Source organism: Cydia pomonella, chromosome 10 (assembly GCF_033807575.1).
Source record: "Cydia pomonella isolate Wapato2018A chromosome 10, ilCydPomo1, whole genome shotgun sequence".
NCBI classification, from domain to species: domain Eukaryota; kingdom Metazoa; phylum Arthropoda; class Insecta; order Lepidoptera; family Tortricidae; genus Cydia; species Cydia pomonella.
The window spans coordinates 5,780,795-5,808,698 of NC_084712.1; the positions used below are offsets into that span (position 1 = coordinate 5,780,795).

Below are 27,904 nucleotides of genomic sequence, written 5' to 3' on the forward strand. Positions count from 1 at the left end.
ATGAATATGTGCACTATTTTGTTATAACAAAATGTATTTTTAATATAAATATATAAAAATTTGCTATAGCTCGTTTTCGTTCATTAATAACTAAAATTACTTTTAATACTATTCATTAACGATTAGTGCATTTATATGTACGAAATAAATATTATTTGTAATCGTGTTAAATTGTGAAAAATAATGTTGAAGATAACTGTGAATGATAAATATTGTAGGATCTATGTTTAATTTTATATTTCCTCCAATTATACCAAAATTTTGAGGGCTAGTAACACTGAAAACCGTAGATAAATTGAGTTTTTATATTAATTTAACATAGACAAAATATGTTATGATGTTGGATATTTTTTTAATATTTATATACGTTACAATAATAATAAAACAAATAATAATTAACTCAAACAAAATTCAGTTACTATTTCCACAATTAATAAAATAAAGGATTGGTTTATAATCAGTAAAGTTAAAAAAAACCGGTAACAAGCTGAGTTAGGGAGTACTCTAGTCTTGTATTTTTTTTATTTCGATAGTTTTTTGCGCGTCGTTGATTTGCGCTGCTTTGCTCTATAGTCTATGGTTGTACTATGGCTGCAGTAGCCACAACGGTAGTTGCGCGGTATTGCGTGATACTATCGAATTTTTAATAACTATGGCTAAAGGTGATAAAGAACTGGAAAAACCCATTGTTAATAATGAATTACCAAACCCGGAGTGTCGTAGTGCAGATCACGAAGACTCGGAATCGACACAAGAACAGCCCCTTGACATAGGAGAGCATTATTTAGTGCGGCGTTCAGATGAGTCATGGCACCCGGCGGAGATAATCCAAACGCGGTACAACGCCGCGGACTCCGGCTTCGAATACTATGTGCACTATGTGGGCTACGACCGAAGGCTCGATGAGTGGGTTTCCCGCCATCGCGTCATGTCCGATAGGTTTGACATGTGCGAGCAGACGAATAACAATTTGAATTCCGACCACCTGCTCACCGACAAGTCCGGCCGGAAGATAACGCGGAATCAGAAACGTAAACATGACGAGATCAACCACGTCCAGAAGTCTTATGCAGAAATGGACCCCACGACCGCTGCACTCGAGAAAGAACATGAAGCCATCACGAAAGTCAAATATATCGACAAAATTCAAATAGGAAAGTACGAGATCGATACTTGGTATTTCAGTCCTTATCCTGATGAATATGGCAAACAGTCCAAACTATGGATATGCGAATATTGCTTAAAATATATGAGAATGGAGAAAACATACAGGTATCATCTAAGTGAGTGTACAGCAAGACAACCACAGGGCAGTGAAATATACAGAAAAGGCACCATTGCAATCTTTGAAGCAGATGGGAAAGAGCATAAGATTTATTGCCAGAATCTATGTTTACTAGCAAAGTTATTTTTAGACCATAAAACATTGTATTTTGATATAGAACAGTTCTTATTCTACATCCTGTGTGAAGTGGACAAGCAGGGTGCACACCTAGTTGGATACTTTTCTAAAGAGAAGGACTCTCCCGAAGGTAACAACGTAGCTTGTATACTAACCCTACCTCCGTACCAGAGACAAGGCTACGGCAAGCTGCTTATTGCTTTTAGCTATGAGCTCTCAAGATTAGAGCAAGTGGTGGGTAGTCCTGAGAAGCCTTTATCAGACCTTGGCAAGCTCAGTTACCGATCATACTGGTCCTATGTGCTATTGGAAGTGTTGAGCGCAAGTCGGGGCACATTGAGCATCAAAGATCTCAGTCAAATGACAGGAATATCACAAACAGACATTATATCTACACTCCAGTCTATGAACATGGTGAAATACTGGAAAGGTCAGCATGTAATCTGTGTTACTCCAAAAATAGTTGCAGAGCAGCTTGCTAGCTCTCATTTCAAGAAGCCTCGGCTGTGTGTAGACCCGTCGGCATTGAGGTGGGTCCCTCCGAACAAGCAGGGGCATTCGGCTAAGGCTAAAAAGTAGTACAGGCTAACAGGCAGGGCCTAGAGGAGATTACACCGTTAGTTGCTACCAAAGGATTCTCTAGGTACAGGCCTGTTTCAAACTTTATTTTACAACTGCATGCAGTGAGGACTCTTGACTAGAGTATTATTATTGATAGCTTATTATGAAATTAGTAATTATGCAGTTACACTTACCCTGCAGCCTCATTTTCATGCCAAGTTGAATATTGCCACTTGTTTAGTAATTATAGAGAACATTATTTGTTAATTATGTGATTGGATTTCTGCATACAGTCTGTCTAAAAATTGTATTCCATCTATCCAATTTCTTGTTCCAATGTGTATTTGTGTCTCACATTCTGCTTAATGAGAGAGTAAGATGCAATGACATTGGACCAAGAAATTGGATACTTTTAACTTTAACTTGAACAGAACAAAGTGCCCTGGAGTGTCATTATTAATGTAATATTTACAAAGGAATTTGACATGAATCATGACATTGTCACACTTTATTTAATTGTATTGTCACACTTCATCATTGCAAATGCGAGTGAATTGCAAATTCTTAGTGCATAGTTAAGGACCTGTAATTAATGTAAAGTTAATTGATGTTATGACAATTAAGCCATTTCTGTTTAAGTCATATGCATGAAAGCGTTTTTGTGTATGCTATAGACTTTGTGTATGAATTACTTCCTCCCGCGCACGCTCCGGTTGTGGAATGAGCTACCTGCCGAGGTTTTCCCGAGGGTCTACAGTATGAGGTTCTTCAAAAAAGGAGTGTACAGATTTTTAAAGGGTCGGCAACGCGCATGTAACACCTCTGGAGTTGCAGGCGTCCATAGGCTGCTTACCATCAGGCGGGCCGTATGCTTGTTTGCCAACGTCGTGGTATAAAAAAAAAATTAAAACTTTCACGGCCAAGAACATGTATGTGTGTTCATTTTGTACTGGAAACGGGGCGCCCTGCACTAAAAGAGTCAAGTAAAGTAAATACAGTATAGAACAATTTAAATGGTTAATTTTCGTTATACAAATGAATCAATTAACTTATGTAAGGCTAATCACAGCTTCTTAACTATGCTTAATTACGTACAATTTTTTTTGTAATTCACCTATGCAGAGTTATCTTGGTCTGACTAACATACTAGGCATATTTTAAATAGTAGGTATTTTTATTCTCTCTATTAATATTTTCTCCCAATAGGCGGGTTCACACAGAGCGAGCATACGCGCTAGGCAATTTCCTCGCGCACAAAACGGCCAGCGTAGACGTGCCTCGACAGAGGCGGCGCGCGCGTTTTCCTCACACGAGCCCCGTTTTGTGCGCGAGTGTGGACCCGCCTAATCAAGACATAATATTGATCAGGATTCTGTTATAGCAAGTTTTAATGTAATTTACTGTAGCGAAGGGGTAAGTCAAATTGCACTGCATTTTTGATAGCATTCATAAGATCCTAGTAAGGATTTCTGTATTAAGCAAATAAGTAATTCCATTTTAGCCTCAAGGGCAAAAATACCCAAAAAATATCTTAGTAAATATGTAATTAAATAAATGTCTAAAGTGTATTAAAACTATGTTACAAAGTGAGAGCAAAAGATTACTTGTTTTGAGTTTCATGCTTAGCTGAGACAACTAAACTGATAGATATACAAAATTTAAAGAAAGTAATGAGCCTGGAAACTAAAAACTTAACTAGCTAGCCACTAATGTGCTTTGTCATGTTGGACAATCGCAAAAAGGTAAATCAGGTTAAATGCAACTAAGGGGTTATTGCGTCTTTAACAATTTGAAACAAGAACTCCTACTCATCTAGTGATTAAAGTCTGAGCTACTTGGAAATAAAATAACATAGATGGTGTTCCTACCAATTGTATTAAAAATATCGATACGAACAAAGTTCCAAAAATATGTAAATACTACCTTGATGTATGGGCAATAAGGTCGTTTATACAATCTTTTGGCACTTTGTTCGTATCGATATTATTAGACGTGACTGTACATACTTTTGAACTTTGAATGTCTATTAATTTGGTTGTCTTTGGTGGAAATAGCAAGTAAGGCCGTGAATGGACGCGCGCGATGCGGGGACGTAAGCTGCCGCCGCTGTCACACGAAACAGAGGGCCTACCGCGAACCACGTTCGTGTTGCCTCTCTGTCGCACTCGTAAATTCGTACGTAAGTGTGACAGCGAGGCAACACGTCTAACGTGGTTCGCGGTAGCCCCTCAGGTTCATTCACGATTATATATTTTGATCGTACCGCTCTGAACCTAGCGGCGCGAGCAGTGGTTCGCGCGTCACAATCAGAATGTATACTTTTGCAGCGGCTGGCCGCACCGCTCGCCGCGCCGCGTGCGTTCATTCTGCGGCCTAAGGGTTCTGTAAATATTGTAGTTCATGTAAGCCATAATTATCAGATAAGGAAAAATAGTGACAACCAAGCCCATTACATTATTGTATAACTTGGCACTAAAAGTGCATTTTTATAATTTAATATTTGTTTGCCAGTTTTTATTGAAATCTAGATCTGGAGCGAATTTGCTTTTACTTCTCATTCAGTTCCTGTACTGGTAATAGTGATATTATTCTTAAGTTGTTTATTAAGTTAAAAAATAGCTTAGTATTAAGTTCAATCATTTGGTGATATGTACAAAACATTGACCTCTTCTTAAACAGTTCACAATTCAAATTATTATGATAATAAATCATCATAAATGTGAATCAAATTTAGTAAACTATTACTAAGCTTCCACAGTTCCAAATTAGGTATTTTAAATGTTTGAGCCTTAATACATGGAAGACTATTAATGTTGGGTTTTAAAAGTTTCTAATCAATAGTTTACAGGGCCTATCAAGGATACATCATTCAACCCGTATTCATTCGTTACATGAACGAAAAAAAAACATTGTTTGTTTAACTTCTAACATTCTTTACCATTTATGGTGCGAGGATGGCCTTGATAATATACCTGTATTTATTTGGAATTAGTAACAGATCAATCCTTTCAAATATCCACCTTAATGACTGAGCAAAAAGATACTAATTTTAGTAACATTTAGTCAGCTATTCATAACATGTTAATATAACACATTTGCGCTTTATAAGGTGAATGACTTGTTACGTCAGACCTTTAAATATCTCTGGTCTGACGTGAGATACCAAGGAATTGCGTCATCTTTCATTCTTGAAACTGGTTCAAAACATGTTTAAAATTGGCGCCTACCTGCCCTAGAACAAGTTGCGCGAATATTCCGCTAGATGGCAGCTTTCAAGCTTGAATGTTCTGAATATGTACAGTACTGATACTTTTTCTTTACGTACAGTTAAAATTAAAGAGGTGTTTAAAAACAATATAAATTCAGTGTAGTAAACACATCATTTTTGTCTTATTGTGTAGATAATGTAAGTTAAAAAGTAAATAGACAAATCATTCTGTTTTTAAATCTATCCAGTGTTTTATACCTATCGAGTCTTGAACAATTTGACTACCTAGGTTTTAAGTTTTACTTTAATTGCCTTGTAGTTGTAGCTTTTTATGTTAATTGTAAGCAATGTGTAGACTTCAGGTTTCAATTTGTATATCAAGTTGCTAAAATTTTAAAGATCTTCCCATTGCATATTTGATTAGATTCTGTGAATCGTCAGTTATTATTATTACAGTTTTTGTGATAATTCTTTATTGTAAGAAAATGTGTCGAAAGTTGGATGGTGATTAAAAAAAGAAATGTAATAAGATGTTATTTTATTCCATTGTTCAATTCCTCTCTCCTACTGCCTAAATTGCCTAAAATATTTGACAACATTTTTTTAAATTTCTTCATGTTCAAATAAAGATCGACAATCCAACAGCGGTGGACGGCCACGCTTGGCAAGGGTTGGCCGATCGATTTTTTTTCCAGATGGCGCCATCATAGCTTGGAATTTTATGGCCTGGATACCAGCGATGATGGCGCCATCTAAGCTAACATTTGACAGTTGCCAACCCCATCGAAACAATGTATTTTTGTCGGTTAATATGGCGCTACTGCCATGCAATTGCAAATCTGTTATTGAGAACCGATAATGTACTCGTACCTATTGAAAATTTGATGTCAGGTTATAAAGTAAAAACACAAACTCGCAGTATCTATCATTCCAATTTATTTTCATTTATGCACATTACTGAACACTTACATTTTAACATAATGGAAGGGTGCACATTTTAAACTAAATACCGTTTGATACATTTTGTGCGTCACTATGTAGGTACATCGTGAAACAACACCGAATAATGATTACAGGATATGTACCTACTCAATATATAAATCACGCAATTAGGGCGTTTTCCCACTGAACATCCCGTTTTTAGCGGGTAAGGTTTTCGGCAGGATTCCATTTTAATATGAGTAGCTGTGAACGTATATATACTACTTATAAAACGGGATCCTGCAGAAAACCGTACCGCAAAAACGGGATAATCAGTGGGAAAGAGTACACTGTCGGAGGCCCAACCGCGAACATCGAACTCGAAATTTCGTTACGAATTTCGTAGCGGACTTCTCTATCACTTGCACATTCGAACTTTTTTACGATAAGCAATTAAAATTATTTTGGTTTCAAATGGATTTGTTGTACAGTCAAGGTAGTTAAATATCGGAACGGATAAAGTGCCAAAAATATGTATGCACGACCTTATTGCCCATACATTAAGTTAGTGTGTACAAATTTTTGGCAATTTGTTCATGTCGATATTTAATACCTTGATTCCGTAAGTAATGATATTTTTACTTAAATTGTTATCCGAATGCTCGTCATGAAAGTATACTAGTGAAGTTGCCCGTATTTTTTTTTGAATGCTCATACCTAAATATAGGTAATAGAGTAAGTAAATTACTCTATTCGAAATGAAAAGTAGAATGTTTGACTCGGATGAAAGGCATCATTTCAGTCACGGACTATTGGCGCTCTCACTGCCTTCGAGCGCCGAACTACCTCGGCAGAAAGCCTGCCTTTCATCCCTTGGTTAACAATTTACTATTTCATCACACTTGCTCGAAAAAGATCTTATTTCATGCAGGTGTGCTGAAGGTCAAAGGCCTATTTTGTTCCCGGGGGAGTTATGGATTGTGGTTGGAGCTAGGGAGTTATAGGTTTTTCTTTAATTATATGTTACTTATTCATACAAAGCAAACCAAGTAGCATAAATGAGTTTTACTTTTACAATACTGTCGTTTATAATTTAATATTTTTGTTTATGTTTATAATTATTTAATTTGATTATTTTAACAGCCGACTAAAATATTTTTATATAATTTTCAATCGTGGCTGAATGCCAAATAGGTCTGTGCCTTCGATAACAATAACAAAAAACAAAAAAAACAAAAATAACAAATAACAAAAGCCAAGCAATAACAAAATGGCGGACGAATGTTTGATATGTCACCCGTATTAAAGAATTATTTCGCTTAAAATTTAGTTTTTTCTTCGCAAGTGTGATGAAAAACATTGTTTGTAACTCCAGGGGTATTGCAAACGCGGGTATTTAATTACCACCCTCGTATCCAAAATTTCACTTACCCCCCCTCGTTGCACAATGTACTAATTCTAACAGACTATTAGATAATCAATTTTTGCTTATCAATTTGGGTCAGACAAACGGGCGTCGGTGACTGTACGGTGTACGTATCGTGTTTTATCGCCCATAGTTCAATGCCCTAAATAGTCTGAAACTGTTATAACGATTTCAGTTAGGCTTAGGATTTTTCGCAGAACATTTCCTATTAATTCTCACGAAATGTGAGGAGAGCATATTCTCGTATACTTACTAATATCAAAGAATTATTGATGGTAATAGAGAGGTAAACAGTGTTGATCGAACGTTAATTAGAACTGACCATTAAGTACAAATTAAACCGTAACGGACGGTTAAAGTTCACGGTTCAATTTGTAATAAAAAACAGTTCAAGTCTCACATGTACCTGATAGATCAAAAAATGCTCTTAGAAAATAATAATAATACATCTAAGAACCAAATGGTTAAGCACCTGTCGTGCTAATACCAGAGTAAGCGAAAGATTCCAAAATTGAATCACGAGCGTAGCTAATAATGGAATCTTGAGCGTTACGAGGATCTCACAGCACGAGGGCCCCCGAGTGAAATACAAAAATGTTCACCACACTTGGAAACTAGTCAAAATTACATGAAAATACTTTGTCCCACATGTGGATAAAATGCAACTTTCTTATCAGTTTTTGGACAATCAAGACAGCCTTTACCAGCTTGTGTGATGAAAAATATGTATCTTCTAAAAGGTGTTATAAGATACATTGCCAAGGGAAGACTATGCAGTGAATGAATTATTGCTAATATTCTTCATACAAAATTCGAATAGATTTTACAATGAACCTAACTGGTATTAGCGGCAGGGATCGGAACCGGTTTTTTGCAAAAACATCGAAATAACCATACATTTCGGTTTATTTTATACTCTAAATGTAGGACTCAGTTGTGTTTTCAGATAACGACTTCGTATTATTAGATTGCCTAATTAGAAATGAAGAAATTAACAAAGAACGAAAAAATACCGTTTTCGTTCCCATACAAAAAATACTGTTTCCGATCCCTGATTAGCGGGCTTCCACGTTTTAATAGATTAACGCGATTTCTGTTAAGTACATTCTGTATCAAACGACATTTAAATTTAAATGTGCACTCACAACAATTATTAAGAAGTTAGGACTATGGAAAAATAAAACTTAATAGGTACTTAGGTCCTTGCACAGCCAGAAATGGAACGAAGAAATGCTCATTTAGATTCTATGCTATTATTCAAGTTTGATCTTTAAGAGCTTTTATATAAGGATCGGTTTTTTAACAATCATTTCTCAGTTCAGTTCGGCAACCTTTGGTATCGATTAAATTGCTTTGGTTTTAGACAAAATAACAAGATAAGTGTAAACGAACCTTTATACATATCTATCTTAACATTAAGTACTCACCAAACACTGAACGATTTTGCGTTAATATTCAACACTTATTACAATATTTTTTTTGGTTTATTCCATTTGTTTAATAGTTTTTTTATTATCGTCAGAACAGATTCTAACCAACATGTGTTACATATCTACAGCTAGGTTACATGTACTGTCTAAATCGTCGTTATAGTTTCAGAAGAATTTGTTACAATTAAGCAAATACTATAACGACTATCAATCATGTATTAAAAGGGCATTATTTTAATTCTACTCATAGATAAAGTCGGAGACGAGTAAATATTACAGACTGCTTAGAGGACTTACTTAGCGCCATTTATAACAGATGTTATTTAAGAAATCGCAGCTGTATAATGGTAGCCATGGATATTCTTTATTATTTACCCGTATCCGATATGGTGTTACAAAATAACTATCAAGTATGATGAAACCTCGACTTGATGCCCTTTGTAAGTATTGGCTCCCAACCCGTTATTTCTGTCTTGTTATAACAAAAACAAAGTAAAAAATCAAATGCATGTGCCCCTAATGAGAATTCATTGCTTACAAATGTCACTAGAACATAAAAGGTAAGAACTACCTTCGTTTTTATTGCCAGGTCATTAAGGTCGAAAACGGAGAAAAAACAACATTAAAGTCCATTATTTCGCCTAAGAATTATTACTAAACTAACCTATGCCCTTACATACCTGACTGATATGGTTAAAAATCTATACATAGTTTAGATGTACTCTAATACAGTCAGCATCAACTGTACTTATAATTAGAATGACGGCCAAAGTGGTCAAATATATGGTAACACAAAGGGGTGTTTCCATAAAAATAAGGATATGTTCCGATATATTTGGCCTCTTTGACCGTCACATTTTGATGCCGACTGTACCATGAAAGCGAAGCGTAGGCAACAACATCGTACATTGTAGATGAGTACACCCAAGCTATAGTGACAATAATTTATTGCTAAGACTTTTTTACAAGTAACAGTGCAAGCTATGGAAGTGACAAAACCGCTGCCAGTTTACCAAAATCGCCAAGTTCAAATACCGACTATTTTTACATGATCGATTTTTTTGTGGGATATATGTTACCAGTAGTAAGTAACTTGACAGTAAGGTATTTTCATGATGTAATGGATCCTTGGTAAACGTAAGCCGACCTCTACAAAGGGCAGTTATAATCAAAATTCTGGATTCATTTTGTACTTAATCTTAGCTCGCCTAGACTTTAAGGTTTTTACATAAACACTTGGAAATAGCATCTATAGCGACAACATTCAACCCGTATATACTCCGATACTAGCGCCGCCGTATGCTGCGGCGGGCAGTGGAACTAACACACATACCATACTTGTCTATTTCTACAGTTTAGAATCAAGAGTAACACAATTACTTTCAAAGACGAGTAATACTGATAATGCATTCAAATATGGTCTGAAAAACAATATAAAAGGTAATTACGGTTTATATCCCGGTCGATTTAAGACTAGTAACGCCATCTATTGACACTTTTGGAGACACTTAACTTTGTATGGGGATTGGTTCCCAATAAGTTTCACTCGTCTTTGGTTTCATTAATTTTTGATAGTTTAATGAATACCTTACATGCACGTAATAAGAAGTATTATGTTTCATAATAGAATAGCATTACCCTTAGATTACCTAATTTTCTTTTTTAACACGTTTAAATACCAGAATAATGATTTATAATTGCCTAACCACACTACTGAGATAGCATTATTCTAAAATATCATCTTTAAAAAAATACTATGTATTTGAATTAAGCGCTTAACATTTATATGTTTATGTATATAATACTGTTGCAAGATCAAAATGTGACTCGTTTTAATAAATTTAATTTAATTTCAAAACATCATGACATGACACAAGCAATATGTTGCCAATTATTTAAAATATAATGCGATTGTATATTTTGAATTATATATGCAAATAACCTAATATATAGTTAAAATGTATGATTAAATAAAATGTATACTTCGATATGCCATTATACTCGTAACATTTCCTAGTTTAGCATATCTTTGTTAATAAGTTTGCAAGCTTGATTATTTTATTAGTTATAAAAATGCACTTGATACTTATTTTTGCATTTATTCCTATTCAGATCTAAAAATACACTTCAGAAGTGTTCAATAAAATTTCGTTGACGGGAGTGTCCTTTCCTCTCATTTTTAATCGAATTAAAAGTCAAATGTAGTTTTTACTAAAAATAAAAGTAGCATTTTTAGTTGATAAAGCTTATAGACATGGCACGATGTAAACGATGGTGCATTAAAATTAAAATAAAATAATAAACAATAATAGTATCACAATAAAATTTCTTAATTTAAATGTCACATTGGTCAAACATAACAGTTACGGGAAAATAATGCCAATAGCATCCCCTGCGTTGTAAAGACGGAAAGAGAAAAATTAAAAAATAATAATAAGAAAAAAAAACAATATTACATAAGAATTAACATGGATTTTCCATGATATCACTAGCCACGGATTTTAGGTATATAGGTAAGTTTTGTTATTTACACATACATATATAAGGTATTTTACAATACATAAATAATTGGTTAATATTGTCGTACATATACATACCTACAAGCAGGTACTGTGAAGCGATATATGGTTCATATACATACTATATATTTCTTAGAAATAAAATTGTAAAGATAAATAAAAAATAATAATAATACAAGTTCAGGAGAAAATATTCGAGAACATCAAAGTAACGTTATACTAAAATCAGATCAAATAAAATAAAGATGGACGTGTTAAAATGGTATGGACGACCGCATTAAGTAACCAACTTCAAATCAGAGTCGGGCACCAAAATGTAACGCACATGTTTAAATATACTCTTTGACGCGCAATAGATGTAAGATTTTCATTCAAGTCCCAGATAGGGAAAAGTACTTTAAAATATCTAAGCACGCGCTGTGAATCGTGTTTAGATATTTGTTAGAACCTCAATAGTCCCTGATATTTTAATGGTCGTACAGTTAGGCTCAAAATTTGCTGCTTAGCTGTACAATAGAGTCGCGGTCGAAGTGTGTTTCGCAGATATTTTTTGTAACTTGGATGACATTTTACGTACTTTTCACTTTTTCTTTGATCTAGCTTAGAAAAAATAAAGTAAGGAGGTATTAACTGCAGCGTCGAGTGCAAAATAAGAAGTGCAAGAGAAGCGGACCGCAGGCTTTAGTAGGTCGGAGCAGTGTAGTCCATGTTTCCTGGAAAGCAGAAATTAAGCTATTAATTAATTATACTTTGAACCTTTTTGCGGGGGCGCAAAAGAAAAATAAATCAAACCAAACATAGCCTGGGAGACCCGCCAGACACAAACCGAACCAAAACAAAACAGATGTAGTGAGCACTCTAAACTTACTTATTTCTCTATGTTATTTAATTACCAGAGATTCTTCTATCATGTAATGTTGATGTCGTTTTTATTACTCTCCATCGAATGCGTTTCTGTGATTTTCCATGTGATAGGACAGGGCATTACAATGTCAATGTTTTTGAAGATAATATTGAATTATGCTAACAAAGAAAGGCTCTTGAAATTTGGTAAGGATAATCCTGAAAAGATCCTAATGGTTCACAGTTCTGCGTGATGCTGCGCTATCCTGACAAAGTTATATCTTAAATGTACAGTGTAATTGCAAGACCTATGAATAGTAATAGACTTCCTCCATATTAACAGATTCTACGACGACACGGATAGCGCGATGTAGTACCGAGTCAGCGCCACCTAGTGGACAATCAGTCTCACTGTAACTTATCATAATATTTCAACTTTACCTTGGTCTCGCTGCGAGAAGGGCGGCTCGCTGTAGGCGGGCTGCGGGTCTGGAGCGCCGGGGTAGGCGGGGAAGCCACCCGGGCTGCCCACGGCGCCCTCCACCTCGTACGCCGGCGCGAAGGCCGAGTCCGCGCCGACACGGAAGCGTTGGAACGCGAAGAACGCGCAACCCACCTGTGGAGATTTCGAGGAATATTTATTGGTCACGCACTGAGAACTTTAGTGTCTCAGGATATTCACGGAAGACTATCGTGAGAACTTCACTGTGTTTGCATTTAGGATTAGCGCGGGTAAAATCAACATTTTCAGTAGCCGTGGACCGTCAACTAAAGGGTTCCCATGGTTTTATACGACCAGACATAGCACGTTAGCTACAAAGTAAATGTAGCGGCTATATCAAACCACCACAAACTGTCATTTAGGGGCGAAAATTTAAGGACTGTCGATTGGCAAATCGTCAGTATGTATCACTCAGACAAAAATCTGAAGCATTTCACGGGCTGCACCGTACAAACCCATTTTTTTCGTGTTACGGGACAACTGTAGATAACTTTAAGGAATGCTCCATATTGAAAAGAAGGAGAATAACGTAAATTGTCTGCGATTGGTGATGGATGGTCTTGCTCCATTGTGTAAGTATGTGTTACTCACCCAGGCAAAGATTGAGAAGAAGCAAAATGCGATAGCACCCTGCATGTTGTTGGCAGTCCCAATTGGTGGGTCGTCGGTCTTGCCCCATGCGTTAGCCAGATAGCAGAAGCCAACGAAGTAAAGGAATGCCCAGAAAGCTGAAAAAAGTAATTGGAATTTTGGTTTCATCTTCAACATGACATCATAATATGAATTACCTATTTCATGATGTTAATCATCTCATATTTATGGTGATAAACTGCCAAAAATAATTGGCGTACGTTTCGGCATATTTGCGGCATTGACTTCCATCTAATCTACAAGACAAGACAAGACAAGACAAAGCATTTATTGCAATCATATTAAGTACACAAAATTACATAATATGTACCCTGCAAGGGCGCAGCAGTCTTATAACTAAATAACAATCTAGTACAAAGATTTACAGACAATTATTTGAGATCACAGGCAGTACTTAAGAGCTAAGTTACCTACTCATAGCATAGGTATTAATTTAACGTTCCATTATCAAAAAACTCCTGCAGCGTATAGAAAGATTTGTCTTTTAGATGTGTGTTAAGTGCTTTATTGAATAATTTTGAATTTTCTATTTCTTTTATTGACTGCGGAAGTTTATTAAAGATTTTTATGCACATCATGTGTGGTCCGGAGTGAAATATTTTTAAGGTAGAAGTGGGCAAGGAAAGGAAGTTATTTTGGCGGAGATTTTATGGTTTTGCATGTCGGTCTTTTGCTTGTAGGAAGAAAGAGCTGTGTAATTTGACAAAAGTGCAAACTTCAAAAATATATAAGGAGGTAAGTGTTAATATTTTCAGTTTTTAAAATGTGGCCGACAACTTTCCCTTGGTTTTATGTTCGCTAAAATTCGGATGCATTTTTTTTGTAGAATAAATAAGTTATTGGCATTCGTACTATTACCCCATAGCGGAGTATGGAATGGGCGTAGGCATAATAGGCGGAAGTGGCAGTTTTTAAGTCTGTTGTTTTTTTTTAATTCTAATAAGGCATATGAAAATCTGGATAGTTTATTGCTTACTTTCTGTATGTGGTCTTTCCAATTAATGTTTGTGTCGATGGTTAATCCTAACAAGGGAAATGTATCGGTTTGTTCCAGTTTAATGTTGTTGTATGAGAAATCTATATTTAACGGTTGTCTTTGGTGTGGTCTGAATTGCATTAATTTTGTTTTGCTGAAATTCAATTGTAGGTTATGTTCGGTTAGCCAAGAATCTATGTCAGTCAGGATATGGGTGAGGCTAGAATTCAGATTATTATTATTTATGCACGGAAATACTACTGAGATATCATCTGCAAATAAAATACTAGGTGTATTGATGGAGTAGGGCAAATCGTTGATGTATATAAGGAACAGTAAGCAACCTAATACACTACCTTGTGGAATGGACTGAGTAACATTTACTCTATTTGAATGTATGCGTGAAATTATTCCTGTGTGGTTGTTATGGTGCTCTATTTCTACAAATTGCACTCGATTTTTGAGGTAAGAGTCAAACCATTTATGTACAAACCATCTTACCCCAATACCGTACAATTTCTTCAACAGAACTTTGTATAGTAGATTAGAATGTAAACCTCAGGCATCGAGGAGTGGATATTCATAAATAAGCTTATGAGTAGGTACCAACGGAGTTAAATTTTTATGTGATATTACTGATATTATGCTTTTACTTGATTATATTAACAAGAACATCCCTGTCTATATTCAAAAATGTACCTAAGTATATTCTTTTGCGCACCAAATAAGTACGTCGATTTTTTCCTTTTCAATGTGTTTAATTTCCGAGCTGGAAGGAATTATCTAAAGGGCCCTAATTTAATTCCTTTTATATTTTGCACATTCGTCGCGTACTCGAATCGGCGACGACGATGGTAGGGAATATATCTAATAATCAAATCAAATTCAATACGGAATGGATTTCTTGAGTCAAGAGATTGTATTAATACTCGTATTCAATTGATTCGTCATGATTCGAAACGATTTATAAGTACATTGATTTGACTTATCAATTATTCGTGTACCTTTTCTCATAATTGGCTAATTGTATTTGTTTTATTTTTAAATGTTAAATAGGTAACTGCAAAGGGCGTAGCCAGCCAGTGAACTGGGGGAGGGGGAGGGGGGGGGGTTGTTGATATCGCTGGAGACCTAGGAAGGCCAGGGGCCGTAGAGGGGCATAGATACATTGTATATAAAATTCGCGCTCCAGGAGCTGCCCTCCCCCCCCCCCCCCTGACTGTACCTGCCTACGCCCATGATAACTGCTTTTAAATTGAAATTAAATAACATTAGAGAATACATTTTGCCTAAAAACTTTGCTATCCCCAAAACTTTGATCGATGTTCAAACATAACTAGGTGTTTACCATGTAATGTTTACCATGACGCAAGCGCACAACATACGAGCTAAAAATATTAGTTGCAACACTGTCCTGAATAAACGCACTCAGTGTTAGTGTTAATTTTAACTGTACATAGTCTAGTTAGCTTGATGTAACGAGTCTAACAATAGTATAGTGTTTTACAAATTAGAATCGGTTTTATTTATTATTTTATAATACTTTTCAACGCGCATTTACAATTTATATACAAAGATAATAAAAACCGAATAACTAAACTTATTCAAAGTGGTATTTAACAATCGATTCGAATAAAGGAAAAAATAAAACCGGCCAAGAGCATGTCGGGCCACGCTCAGTGTAGGGTTCCGTAGTTACTCTTCCGTCACAATAAGCTAAACTGGAGCTTAAAGTATAGTAAATTGTTAACCAAGGGATGAAACGGTACCTTTCACCCGAGTTAAACAAATAGGCAAATTTGCATAATCAGTAAGTCTTTTTACTATGAAGGGAAAACTTTTTGCGATAACTCAAAAACAGCTAAACTGATCATGTCCGCTATAGTTTTCATTTAATGTCTTTCTTAAGCTCTACTTCCACGATTTTTTTCATATTTTTTGGACCTATGGTTCAAAAGTTAGAGGGGGGGGGACACATATTTTTTTTCTTTCGGAGCGATTATCTCCGAATATATTCACTTTATCAAAAAATGTTTGTTGAAGACCCCTATTAGTTTTGAAAGACCTTTCCAACGATACCCCACACTCTAGGGTTGAAGCGAAAAAAAAATTTCACCCCCACTTTACGTGTAGTCGTACAATAAAATCTAAAAATTAAATTTTTAGATTTTATTGTACGACTTTGTCGGCTTTATTGATTTATATATTCATGCCAAATTTCAGCTTTCTAGCACTAACGACCACGGAGCAAAGCCTCGGACAGACAGACAGACAGACAGACAGACAGACAGACAGACAGACGGACATGGCGAAACTATAAGGGTTCCGTTTTATGCCATTTGGCTACGGAACCCTAAAAAGAAGGAAAAAGGAGGAAAAGGAAGGAAGGAAGTTTTGTTAGTTTTTTGTAGGTTCCGGTGTCACACGAAAAAAAAACAAAGGACAATTTAGGACATTAATTTATTTGTTAATTAATTAATTTATTATTTAATTGTTCTATTGTCTGGATCGTAAGTGATAATGATTCTGTGCAAAAAAAAAAGTGAGTTCCATCATAGTTTTTAATATAAAAAATTGAAGATGTTAGATCTTTGCGCAATTTTTTTTTAAATTTACATATTTTACATACTCACAACAACCCATTTACGGCCTGATTTATGCCGACTATAGTTATCAATAAATAAAAGCGAGTTCACAACTCATCCTGAATGATATCGCAGCAATAAGAGTGTGTGATACCAGTTTTAACTAGAATCAATCAGATTAACTAGAAAGGATATTATTCGTTAAATTAAGAAAATAGTTTTAACTACCTATTGTAGCCTGAGTCGGTCCAAATCAGTTCCTTAATGTAGGTAAGAATTTAAGGGTCCCCAGCAAGCTCGGTTCTCTATACCAACGTAGTTACGCTCTCATTTTAAAACGACTTGCTAGATTGCTCTAAAACTTTGTACTCACAAAAGGATAAGGTATATATACGAGTATCTAGTCCCGTAATTAGTTTATGGTAGCTTCAGATACCGTAGTAAAAAAGATACAGCGAATTTAAATTTTTCATACAAAACTTCGTTTGCTCTATTTTGTTTGTTTTATAAACTGGAGCTACCTATATAAACTAATTACATTATTGTTGTTGTATGTGCAAAGTTTCATTACAATCCAACACGTAGTTTTAAAATAAGAACGAATCTCCGTTGCTATGGGAAGGTGAAATTCGTCCGAGCTTGCCGGGGCTCTTAAGTTCTCTGTTTCTTTCGAAAATACGGTACCTATATAGGTATGTTCGTTGTAACGTCACATGGGGTACGAACGACATAATTTATTTTGTTTGGGCCAAGACAAACAGTATGAGGATTTTCTACAGCTCAGTTTCAGTCAGTCAGTTTGTCTTTTCCCAGTATTTCTCTTACCCCATCTTACCTTACCTGCCATAACGCTAAGTGGAAATCCTTTTTGACATCATAATTTGCCTATTGTATTTAGCTATCAAATATTGTACAGTAATCCGTACCTAACAAACAGTTTTTTTGTTGCAAACTTGCGTCATAAAAACGAGATATCCTGAGTAAAAAGGGCCAATAAACGTTGTATAACATATCCAAGCCGCAGAAAAGATTTTTACGATCCACTAAAAGGCTTTAATGGGGGCGTTGGCGCCAAAAATTCAATTTGTCTCGAGCCTTGTGAGAAATGTACCTACTTATTACTTGGGCATAAACTGCTCAAATAAAACCTTGAAAACCCTTCAATTTTTTTTGGAATTATTACCTGCAAAAAAATATTGAGAAAAAGCATACAAGGCATGTAGAAGTGTAGATAGGATACATTCTATTTTTTTATTACGTAGGCACCTTAAAAAAACTACACCGGAATGGTTAATGTAGTATCTTTTGCTGCTTTTCTGTGTTTCATACGTCTTGCATTTTTGACGTTTTGATTTTATTTGAAAACGTTTAAATCAGCAAATAATTTAAATACATTGGAAACAGCAATGCTCTTAAATTCCAATTTTTCATTTTGCGAGTAAATTCGAAATCACTTTCAACTGAAACTGAAACATTTATTCAGCAAATAGGCCATAAGGGCACTTTTACATGTCAAGTTGTTTATACAAGCATTAAAAATGAATCACCAAAATAGTACATTACGATACAAGTGCGAAAAATAGGAAATTCGAAACGAGTGGCGATAAATTAAAACACGACCGAAGGGAGTGTTTTAAATCGGCACGAGTTGCGAATTACCTATTCGCACATGTATCGTACAACGTTTTACAGTACATATGGCCCTTTAAATGTTCGACACAGTAACGTAATATGCTACTTCTCGCACTAGTGCTATAAAGTAGCCCCTACTATAACGTAGCTATAATGTACTGTAAATTATATAATATACCTACAATGACTGACTTATATGCAACTGGTTAATAGTAAATACTATAATACTAGGGCTGGGAGGTCAAACCCGATAAATCAAAATATTTTTTCACGCATGGTAAAATTGGTACTACATATAGTTCCAGTTTCAAAAACCCTTTTGCTCGAGTTATCGGGTTTGACCACCCACCCCTCGCATATTAGTCAGCCATTCCTCTGTATCAGTATACATACGATATATCGGTGTAGATGAACACAAAACCGACGCCTGACGATAACAGCAACATGCCAAATGCCGGCACCAGTATTGGTGTGGAGGTGTATGCAAAATGATTCTTATTAGAAAAGAATAAATCACATACATTACGTAAACACTCAGCCGCAAAAATACATGGCCACTTTATGAATGAATTGCATGCAATTTTGTAGCTCGCTGTGCCCGTCCAGATCCCCCGGGATGTCCCACCCTCCCCCAGGGATGTCCTTCAGGGACATCCCGGCGTCAATTCTAGGATAAGATAGAGGAAACCCTCTAAATTCCTATAATATACAACAAAAAAATGTACCCGTCCAAACTTTGCAGACATGCTCTAATAAATATTTTCCTAGCTCCCACGATAAACTAGAAACTAATCAAATACTAAATAGTTGCACGCTTAATGTAGTCATTCAACCATTTCATTAACCACACTAATGCGTGCAACTAAAACGTTTAAAATATAATACACTCGAGAAACCCATATCTCCAAGCACAAACCCAGTGGAGGCAATGAACGCTGTCACAGAGATGCCGATTCCATAGTTGTAAGCATTAGTATCGTTAATAAACCATGTTAGTTTGAAAAAACAACTTACCAGAGAAACCCATATCCCCAAGTACATAGTGCTTCCTCGTCTTCACTGACGGCATATGTTCAAACGGATATTCTCCCACAACGAACTCGATGGAAGTGATGAACGCGATCACGGAGATGCCGACGCCATAGTTTGTAATCATTAGTAATTAAACCACCAGATATTAGACCACCAGATTAAAAAAAAAACTTACCAGATAAACCCTTGTTCGCAAGCACATAGTGCTTCTTCGTCTTCACCGACGACGTCTGTTCAAATAGGTATTCTCCCGCAATCACGGAGATGCCGACACCATAGATGTATGTCAGTTTAAAAAAATAACTTACCAAAAAAAACAATATCCGCAAGCACATAGTGCTTCTTAGTCTTCACCGACGAATCGGTTCATACAGGTAACTATTCTCCAGTAATGAACCTGATGAACGCAATCACGGAGATGCCGACTCCATAGTGGCAAGCATTAGTATCGTCATTAAATTATGTCAGTAAAAAAATTACTACCACCACTACCTACAGTCGAGTTCATAAATATATGAGCAAATCCAAGGCTTCAAAAATAAATGAGCATAGAAAGGTGCAACTGAACAGATTAACCAATCAAAAATATGTACACATATCACCTGTCATATTAATCTGAGCAAGTCTCACAATAATATGTAAGCAACTAAAAATTGATAAATGTCTGTACTAATATTTTTCAAAATTATTTAACCAAGTGAAAGTACACAAATACAAAAGTACGCAAAAGTTTTTCAAATATTTATAAGCATGTAGGGGCAACAAAAATATCTGTAATGTCGACTGTACCATTAGATTAAATAAATTACTTACCAGAAAACCGTACGACGCCAAAGTTCGTAATCATTAGTAATTAAACCATCAGGTTTAAAAATATAACTTACCTGAAAAACCCATATCCGCGAGCACATAGTGCTTCCTCGTCTTCACCGATGGCATCTGTTCAAAGAGGTATTCTCCCACAATAAATTCGATGGAAGTGATCACGGAATACAACAGCTTCTGTGTGTAAACATTAATATCGTTATTAGACCACAGTTTAAAAAACGAACTTACCAGAGAAACCCATATCCGCAAGCACATAGTGTTTCCTCGTCTTCACCGACGACATCTGCTCAAAGAGGTATTCTCCAACAATGAACCCGATGGAGGCGATGAACGCGATGACGGAGATACCGACGCCATAGTTGCACGCGTTGGTGTCGTCGTTGTAGGCGCAGTACTCCTTGCCGTCCTTCTTGCTGATGTACCAGCCCTTGGCTGATATGCAGCCCATTACGATCACGCTGAAGAGCTGTGGAGATGAAAATAAATAAATATTATAGGACATTATTACACAAATTGACTAAAGTCCCACAGTAAGTTCAATATAAGGCTTGTGTTGTGGGTACTTAGACGATATATATATAATTATATATAAATATTTATAAATACTTAAATACATAGAAAACGCCCATGACTCAGGACCATGCTCACCACACGAATAAATGCTCTTACCAGGATTTGAACGCGGGATCATCGGCTTCATAGGCAGTCACTATCCACTAGGCTAGACCGGTCGTCAATTTGAACCCGGGACCAATCGGTTCATAGGTAGTCACTACCCACTAGGCCAGACCGGGGTAAATTGATGATTTACTGTTTGATGCATTTTTTCAAGCTTTTATTTAACTTGCAATGTGTATATGTTTGACGACCGGTCTAGCCTAAGTGGGTAGTGAGGTAGTGACTGCCTATGAAACCGACCTGGGTTCGAATCCCGGTAAAGACATTTATTTGTGTGATGAACACAGATATTTGATACCCGATTCAGCTCAAACTTAACATACGTATGTATGTTGGGTGACAATACTATATTATGGTACCATCGAGCTGATCTGATGATGGAACAGGAGGTGCCCATAGAAACTGTGATAAAACAACGCAACCTAATCGTGTTTGGGTTTGTTACAATTGTCTCGTTGAGTATTATTCTTTGGATCTTTTCTGTGGACATTATAAAAGTTATTTGGATACAATTTTCTAAGACTTATCTTGCCATACAATCTTGGCATATGCAATGATAAAGTGTGGTAATGTCATCATTAATGTAAAAAAATAATAATAGCTGAACTCTGTAACGAATTAACTTTAAAAGTCAACAACATAGAAGAAGCAGCCAATCAACTGCAAAAATTAGGGCAGCTGGTACTAAACGGCTTATGGTGGCCATGATTGCTAGCCCTGACTCCACTGAGCATCAAAGATAAACCTTTACCCCTTTATTCATAATTCCGACGTATTGGTATGATGGAAAGGGACAAACGATGATCAGCGGCATCGTAACTTTAGTACACGTTTATGATTAAGGGGGTTAATGTTCCTGGGTGAATAGGGTTGTTTCCATCTACAAATCTTAGGGCAGAATTGTATCCCAATAAAATCTTTTGGATTATAAGAACATGTTAAACTACTTTTAAGGGACCTGTAATGACCATATTTTTGTAAATATTGAATTTAAAATATCTTTTGGCACATGTCACGTAACCAAACTCGAAACGTCATTGAAGATTCTGATGACGTCACAACTCTCGGATTGACACTGTTGACAGTTAGGCGATAAACAACAAATGACAAATGTCAGTTGACAGTTCGTATCTTCTACGTGTGTATGTAGTTATGTGTCAAACCGTAAACTGTGACGTCACACAATTTTCAAAGATCGTTTTGGGCGCGAAAGCATCTGTCAAAATATATTTTGTTATTTTAACATATTTAGGGCAATTTTTAGTTAATATAGAACGTAATACAAGCCCTTCAAAAAATTGGAAACAACCCTATTTGCGGTTTTAGAAAATAACGCGTCAAGGGTAATTCCCGAGAATTCTTATTATATTTAAATTATTTAATAGTCAACTATTAATCTTGCAAACTTGCTGGTGTTATTAATTAAACAACTAAATACCTATCAAAACTGTTTTTAAAAAGTAAAATAATTGCCTATACTTAAGCTTTTACAAAAGTCAGAGGGAATATATTTCCCACCTAATTTTGACGTTTATTTTAAAGTGATAGGGTTCAATTTATATATTTACACCGATTTAAACATAACAAAGTGAAGGGGTGTCATTTTAAACATCATATTTTCATAAGCCGCGTATCCACTAGAGGCAACCTCGGGTCGAGCGGCTGCCTCCGCGCGTCGCGACACGAGGCAAATTCGTTGCCGCGGGCCGACCCAAATTTTGTCCGTTTTTTTGCCGAGCTCAAAGTAGCCCCATTGCGAGCCGTGCATTTAATGGAGACGGGCTCGCACGTTGCGGATCAAGCTGAGGTGTATCGCCTCAGCTTCATCCGTAACACGTCTCGAGCCTGTGCCTTAGAGCGAGCAGCCTCACACTGAGGCCGTTTGCTTCAAATCGAGGCTGCTCGGCCTGAGGCCAACGCATACGATACGCGGCTATAGAATTTTGACGTTAATAAAAGCATTACCACACTTTGCCATTGCAAATGCCAAGCAGAGTTATAAAAATAATAATAAATAGCTTTTTATATCCATTTTTTTTAAAGGTTATATGTTAAGTAGATTTAAATTATACATTTTGTTTTTGGTTATCTTATGTGGATCCCTTGTGGGTGAAAGCCTCCTCACACTTCTTCCATTTATCTCTGTTTTGAGCTGTATCAATCCATTCTGGACCCGCTACTGAGATAATATCATCTATCCAATTCTTTTTTGGTTTTGCTTGGCGTCTCTTCCCTGGTGGTCTCTTCCATTTTGTAGATGCAAGTGTCCATCTTCTGTCTCTGTATCTGGCTATGTGTTCTGCCCATTTCCATTTGAGGCATAGACATTGATGGAGGGCATCTGTTAGCTTTTAGCCAAGCAGAGTTAGCTTGTACCTATCATGGCAGATATAGCATATCGCGTGTGGCGCCAATATTATGTTTATGTTGATCAACTTTTTAACGTAATGTCCTGACAAATACGAGTTTACGACGTCCGCCCGTCCAGCGTTTACGATCTGATCTATGCTACTGTTTTCAGAAGTTTTGTAGTAGGTACCAATAAAGCAAAAAACGACGTTTTCTTAAATCCTCTATTTTTTGTCTCTTTCTTAAGTTAAACACCCTTCAGTTCCTAAAGTATTGATCGTAGAGTAAAAATAAACATTACTAAATTTGTAGGAAATTTTATGATACTACTTTTGTCCGAAGTAGTAGAAGATATTCAAGATATGAGCATAAATCTGAAAAAAGGTACCTTCAACTTCGTAGTCGCTTTCTTCTACAAAGCGGGAAAACGCTAGAATCAGCTACGCATGCAGAGCTACGAAAACGTTGGCACTGGCAGTGAATGCGTTAACCCCCGACGCAAAAAGAGTGGTGTTATATGTTTGACGCCAATGTCTGTCTGTGGCATCCTAGCTCTACAAGGGATGGACCGATTTTGATGCGGTTTTTTACGTTTACGGCAAAGTGAGTTTACTTGCGGTGGTTCTTAGCCGTGTTTTTGTGATTTCTTAGGAAGAGCATTAGCTATTTTCCAAAATGATGTAAGGGGATGGTACAAAATTGTTTTTTTGGCATATAATGCTAATGGGGTTTCTAAATTTTTTAATTTAATATTTATTGGTCCTCAATATTATTCGGTGAGGTAATTGAATACAGATTAGCGTTGATCAAGTTTTATCTAAAGCAAAAACGAGATAAACATGCCATTAGGATCTTTATTCCCTCATGCAACTCTTTATCATCTGGGCCTTGGTGTAACCTTTTCGAGTGTCTCGTTTTTAGGTTAAGGCCTCCCCTTTTCTCCCTTGTTGACTTATCTATACGGAAACGTATACCTAGGTAGAGCCCCGCTCTACGATCCGCAATTACATTGATGCTTTTAGCCGCTGTTGGCAGTGCTAGGTTGTCTGGAAGAGATCGCTTTTTTAGCGATAAGACCGCGTGGTGCCGCTATTGTGTTGCCGTTTTCTTTCTGTATTATTTTCTTCTATTGAGGTGTGTAATAAAGAGATTTAATTAATATTTGTATTTGTATAATACAGATATTATATGGTTTAAAAAATCGGAAAATTACAGATTTTTTGGATTCTCAGGCTAGCGCATAGTGCTAGCTAAAATTTAATATCAGAGCCATTTAGTAATTATTGACAATCTCTGTAGTTCCCCTACGGGCTTTTTGATTCCTTGAGATAATGTAATTCGATTTGATTAGAATAGGGGCATTCCACCATAATGTAATTTTTCGTCGGCGTCGGCGACGTGAAGCTTATGCCAAACCCACAGCAAAAACCTGAAGAATATAGTTGATTTTAAAGCTGAGTTAAATGTTAGTTTTATTTTATGAGAAGTATTACAAAAAATAGTATCACGTAGATATCGGATATTTTGCACCAAAGTAAGTGTATATGTTCGCCGTGCATTCAAATTCCAACCGTGCTCGATTTTCGAAAACCGAAATCATACCCTGAAAACTATTACACACAGTTTTCTTTTCTGAGTATTTGTCGGATCATATAGGAATTTACAAGCGCAACGACGGTATGTTTCTTTTTGGAACTACTTCCTCAATATGACGTAGATTTGTAAATCCTAATATAACAATTTTACATAGGTACCTGTGTTTCGAAAAGGTATCTATGAACTTTATATTACCAATGAGCAATGATGGCTTGAACTCATCACGCCTATGATGAGGAATATCAATTGTGATCCTTGCATTGATTTGTGGGGTTAAGTGCTGTAATAGGGGTCATTCTAATGCGTGCCTTTACAATAATATTACCACTTGCTGTGTGAACTATGCATTTAGAACTAGATATCTTCTATATACGACTTGGGAACAGTAGTGAGCAGTCAGTACTCCGTTAAACCGGCTTGCCTAATTTAAGATAATTGAACTAACTGTACCTGTCAGCATTAAAAGTAGCGGATCAAACAACGCTTCAAAAGTATTATCTTTCTGTATCAGCTTAACATACAGGTATGGTTCTATATGTAGAACAATTAAGACTGTAAAAGATATAGTTTTGAACGTGAATATATTCGGAAAAGTTATCCGGAATATCAGATACTTTTGGCGCGTTGTTTCATCCACTACTATTGATGCTGACTGTACCACAGTGAAACTGGCTTGTAAAAATTGTATGTTAGCCGCGCCGCCACCGCAATAAGAAAAATATGTTGTTTTTGTTTAAAGTTTATATTTTTTTATCACTTTACCTACAGTCTAATTTAAGTAAGTATTGATAAATATGTAGGTATCTGACGTTTATTTATCAACTGTGACATTCATGACTCAACTACACTTTAGGTAGTATAGATTGTGTCATTCACGAAGACGTGTGCCTTGATTCGTATCGTCATGTAATTAAAGGTTAGATTTGACAAATCTGCGCGTCATCGTGGATGACACGAACTATAGTACCCTATTGTACCTATTTATTAAACACATTACGACCAGTACCCCTAGTGTAAATTTTATCGACATCATAACGTGACGAACGTGTTAAACGTAACGTAAAATTGCGTTAAGTCTCATTTTGTATAGGATTTTGAGTTTCCAAAACGTCCCGCTTGGCGCGCTCTTTCTAAATCACATACAAAATGAGACTAAACGCAAACGCGTACGTCACGTTTCGAAATCGAATTTATTTACACTAGGGGTACTGTAAGTAATACTTAAAAAAAGTATTTTAGCTTAGATTTGTTACAAAACTAAGCTAGTCTATTAGAAATATACTATGTAATTGAAAAATATATATATTTTAAACATTATAAAAATAATACCATTTTTGCACTTCATATAATATATTTGTAAGTGTAATAATTATAATTTAACACAATTAAGAAGGTACTGTGGAAAATGAATGTCTCTGAAACTGTACTTACCATAATTTAAAAAAAATGTTAGGTTCTGCCCAGCTTAAACCACATTTTTTATAACTAGGACATTATTTGAATCAATTAGTCAGAAAAACAGCTTAAGATTTATAGAACATGTTTTAAAATAAACACAGAACCATTTATTTTAATTTCAATTGAATAAATTGTAATTAGGTTTCAATTAATAAATGTATGTTTATAATTTGAATCACTTTTCTATTTTTATGACTGTTATGAGACCTTGGCCACACTATAACTTTTATGAACAAATGTTTACATAACTTTAATCCAAATATACCTGAACAATGGCCATAATTAAGTTCTGACAATAGCCATTATGTGTTTAGCTACCGTGAAGTTTACTTATTCAATACACGTTCAAAGGTGGTCATGTGATCAACGTGAAAATGCATTTAAATGTAAGAATATGCATCTACATGTAATTTGATATGCTTTAATAGTAGGTATTGTTACTAGTAAAATAATTTATTTTTTTATTAAAAATAACCATATACGTATAAAACTAAGTTTTAATTTGGAATCTTTAGTGGGTGTGTTCAAGGAATAATCTTAAAAAAATAATATAAACTTTTAAAAACAAATATAAAACGGGTATCAACACAGAAATGTTCATGTTAAACGTTTCATTGATTATATTAGCAGGTGTAACGTAAATGACATACCCAACAAACCGCCCTGACGATTACAGGAGGTCTTTGAATGAAGGCTTGAGGGTCGAACGCACCCCCAGCTTTCCCTCCGCCGTATGCACCGGTCGAATCCATTATTGCACTTTTCTAATTACTTTCAATACCTTCCACACCAACTCTTAACGTCCATTAAAAGCTCAAAGACAATATGACCTCCCCAAACTTCGAAAACCAATTTGTATTATCGATCGCGCACACAACATTCGCTAGACGTATGACATCAGGAAAATCTACAACAACTCTGTTCTCTGTGGTTACGCTCCGACATTGATCGGCCATGGCTCGCGCTCATTGGCCGAAATCATAGCTGTCGAGTTATTGGCCAATCGTAAAGCGGTAAACAGGTTTTCAGGAAAGCGGCAGTGAATGAAAATGTAGGTTGCGGAGGACAACCATAGTACTACTTACAGTTTTTCAAGATGATAGGGAAGTGTAATTTAGGTAAATTCCGTTTATCGGTTTTTCTCAGGTTCTACTGTAACTTTTATTTAGGATAATTGTAAGTTGTATTGGTATTATATATTTTCTTCTTTTTACAATAGTTTTTTGGCTGTCAGCTATTTTTACGTTTCAGAAATTGGAAAACTCATTTGACCTAGGTATCTCTAGGCATCTAACCTATTTGGTCCC

At 35.9% G+C, this 27,904-nt stretch overlaps 2 protein-coding genes across 2 annotated transcripts; one reads left to right on the plus strand and one right to left on the minus strand.

The window, feature by feature from the left end:
• Nucleotides 1-508: 508 nt before the first annotated feature.
• LOC133521922 (histone acetyltransferase KAT8-like) lies at nucleotides 509-5,702 on the plus strand. Its single transcript, XM_061857061.1, has one exon. The coding sequence runs from the start codon at nucleotides 653-655 to the stop codon at nucleotides 1,979-1,981; it is 1,329 nt and encodes a 442-aa protein (XP_061713045.1). The 5' UTR covers nucleotides 509-652; the 3' UTR covers nucleotides 1,982-5,702.
• Nucleotides 5,703-8,761: 3,059 nt separating this feature from the next.
• LOC133521925 (synaptogyrin) lies at nucleotides 8,762-27,858 on the minus strand. The gene is made up of 5 exons (XM_061857066.1): nucleotides 27,248-27,858; nucleotides 20,745-20,982; nucleotides 13,404-13,540; nucleotides 12,752-12,926; nucleotides 8,762-12,180 (listed from the first exon to the last, which is right to left on the minus strand). Exons 1-5 carry the CDS (start codon nucleotides 27,347-27,349, stop codon nucleotides 12,149-12,151), a joined length of 684 nt encoding a protein of 227 aa, XP_061713050.1. The 5' UTR covers nucleotides 27,350-27,858; the 3' UTR covers nucleotides 8,762-12,148.
• Nucleotides 27,859-27,904: the final 46 nt, after the last annotated feature.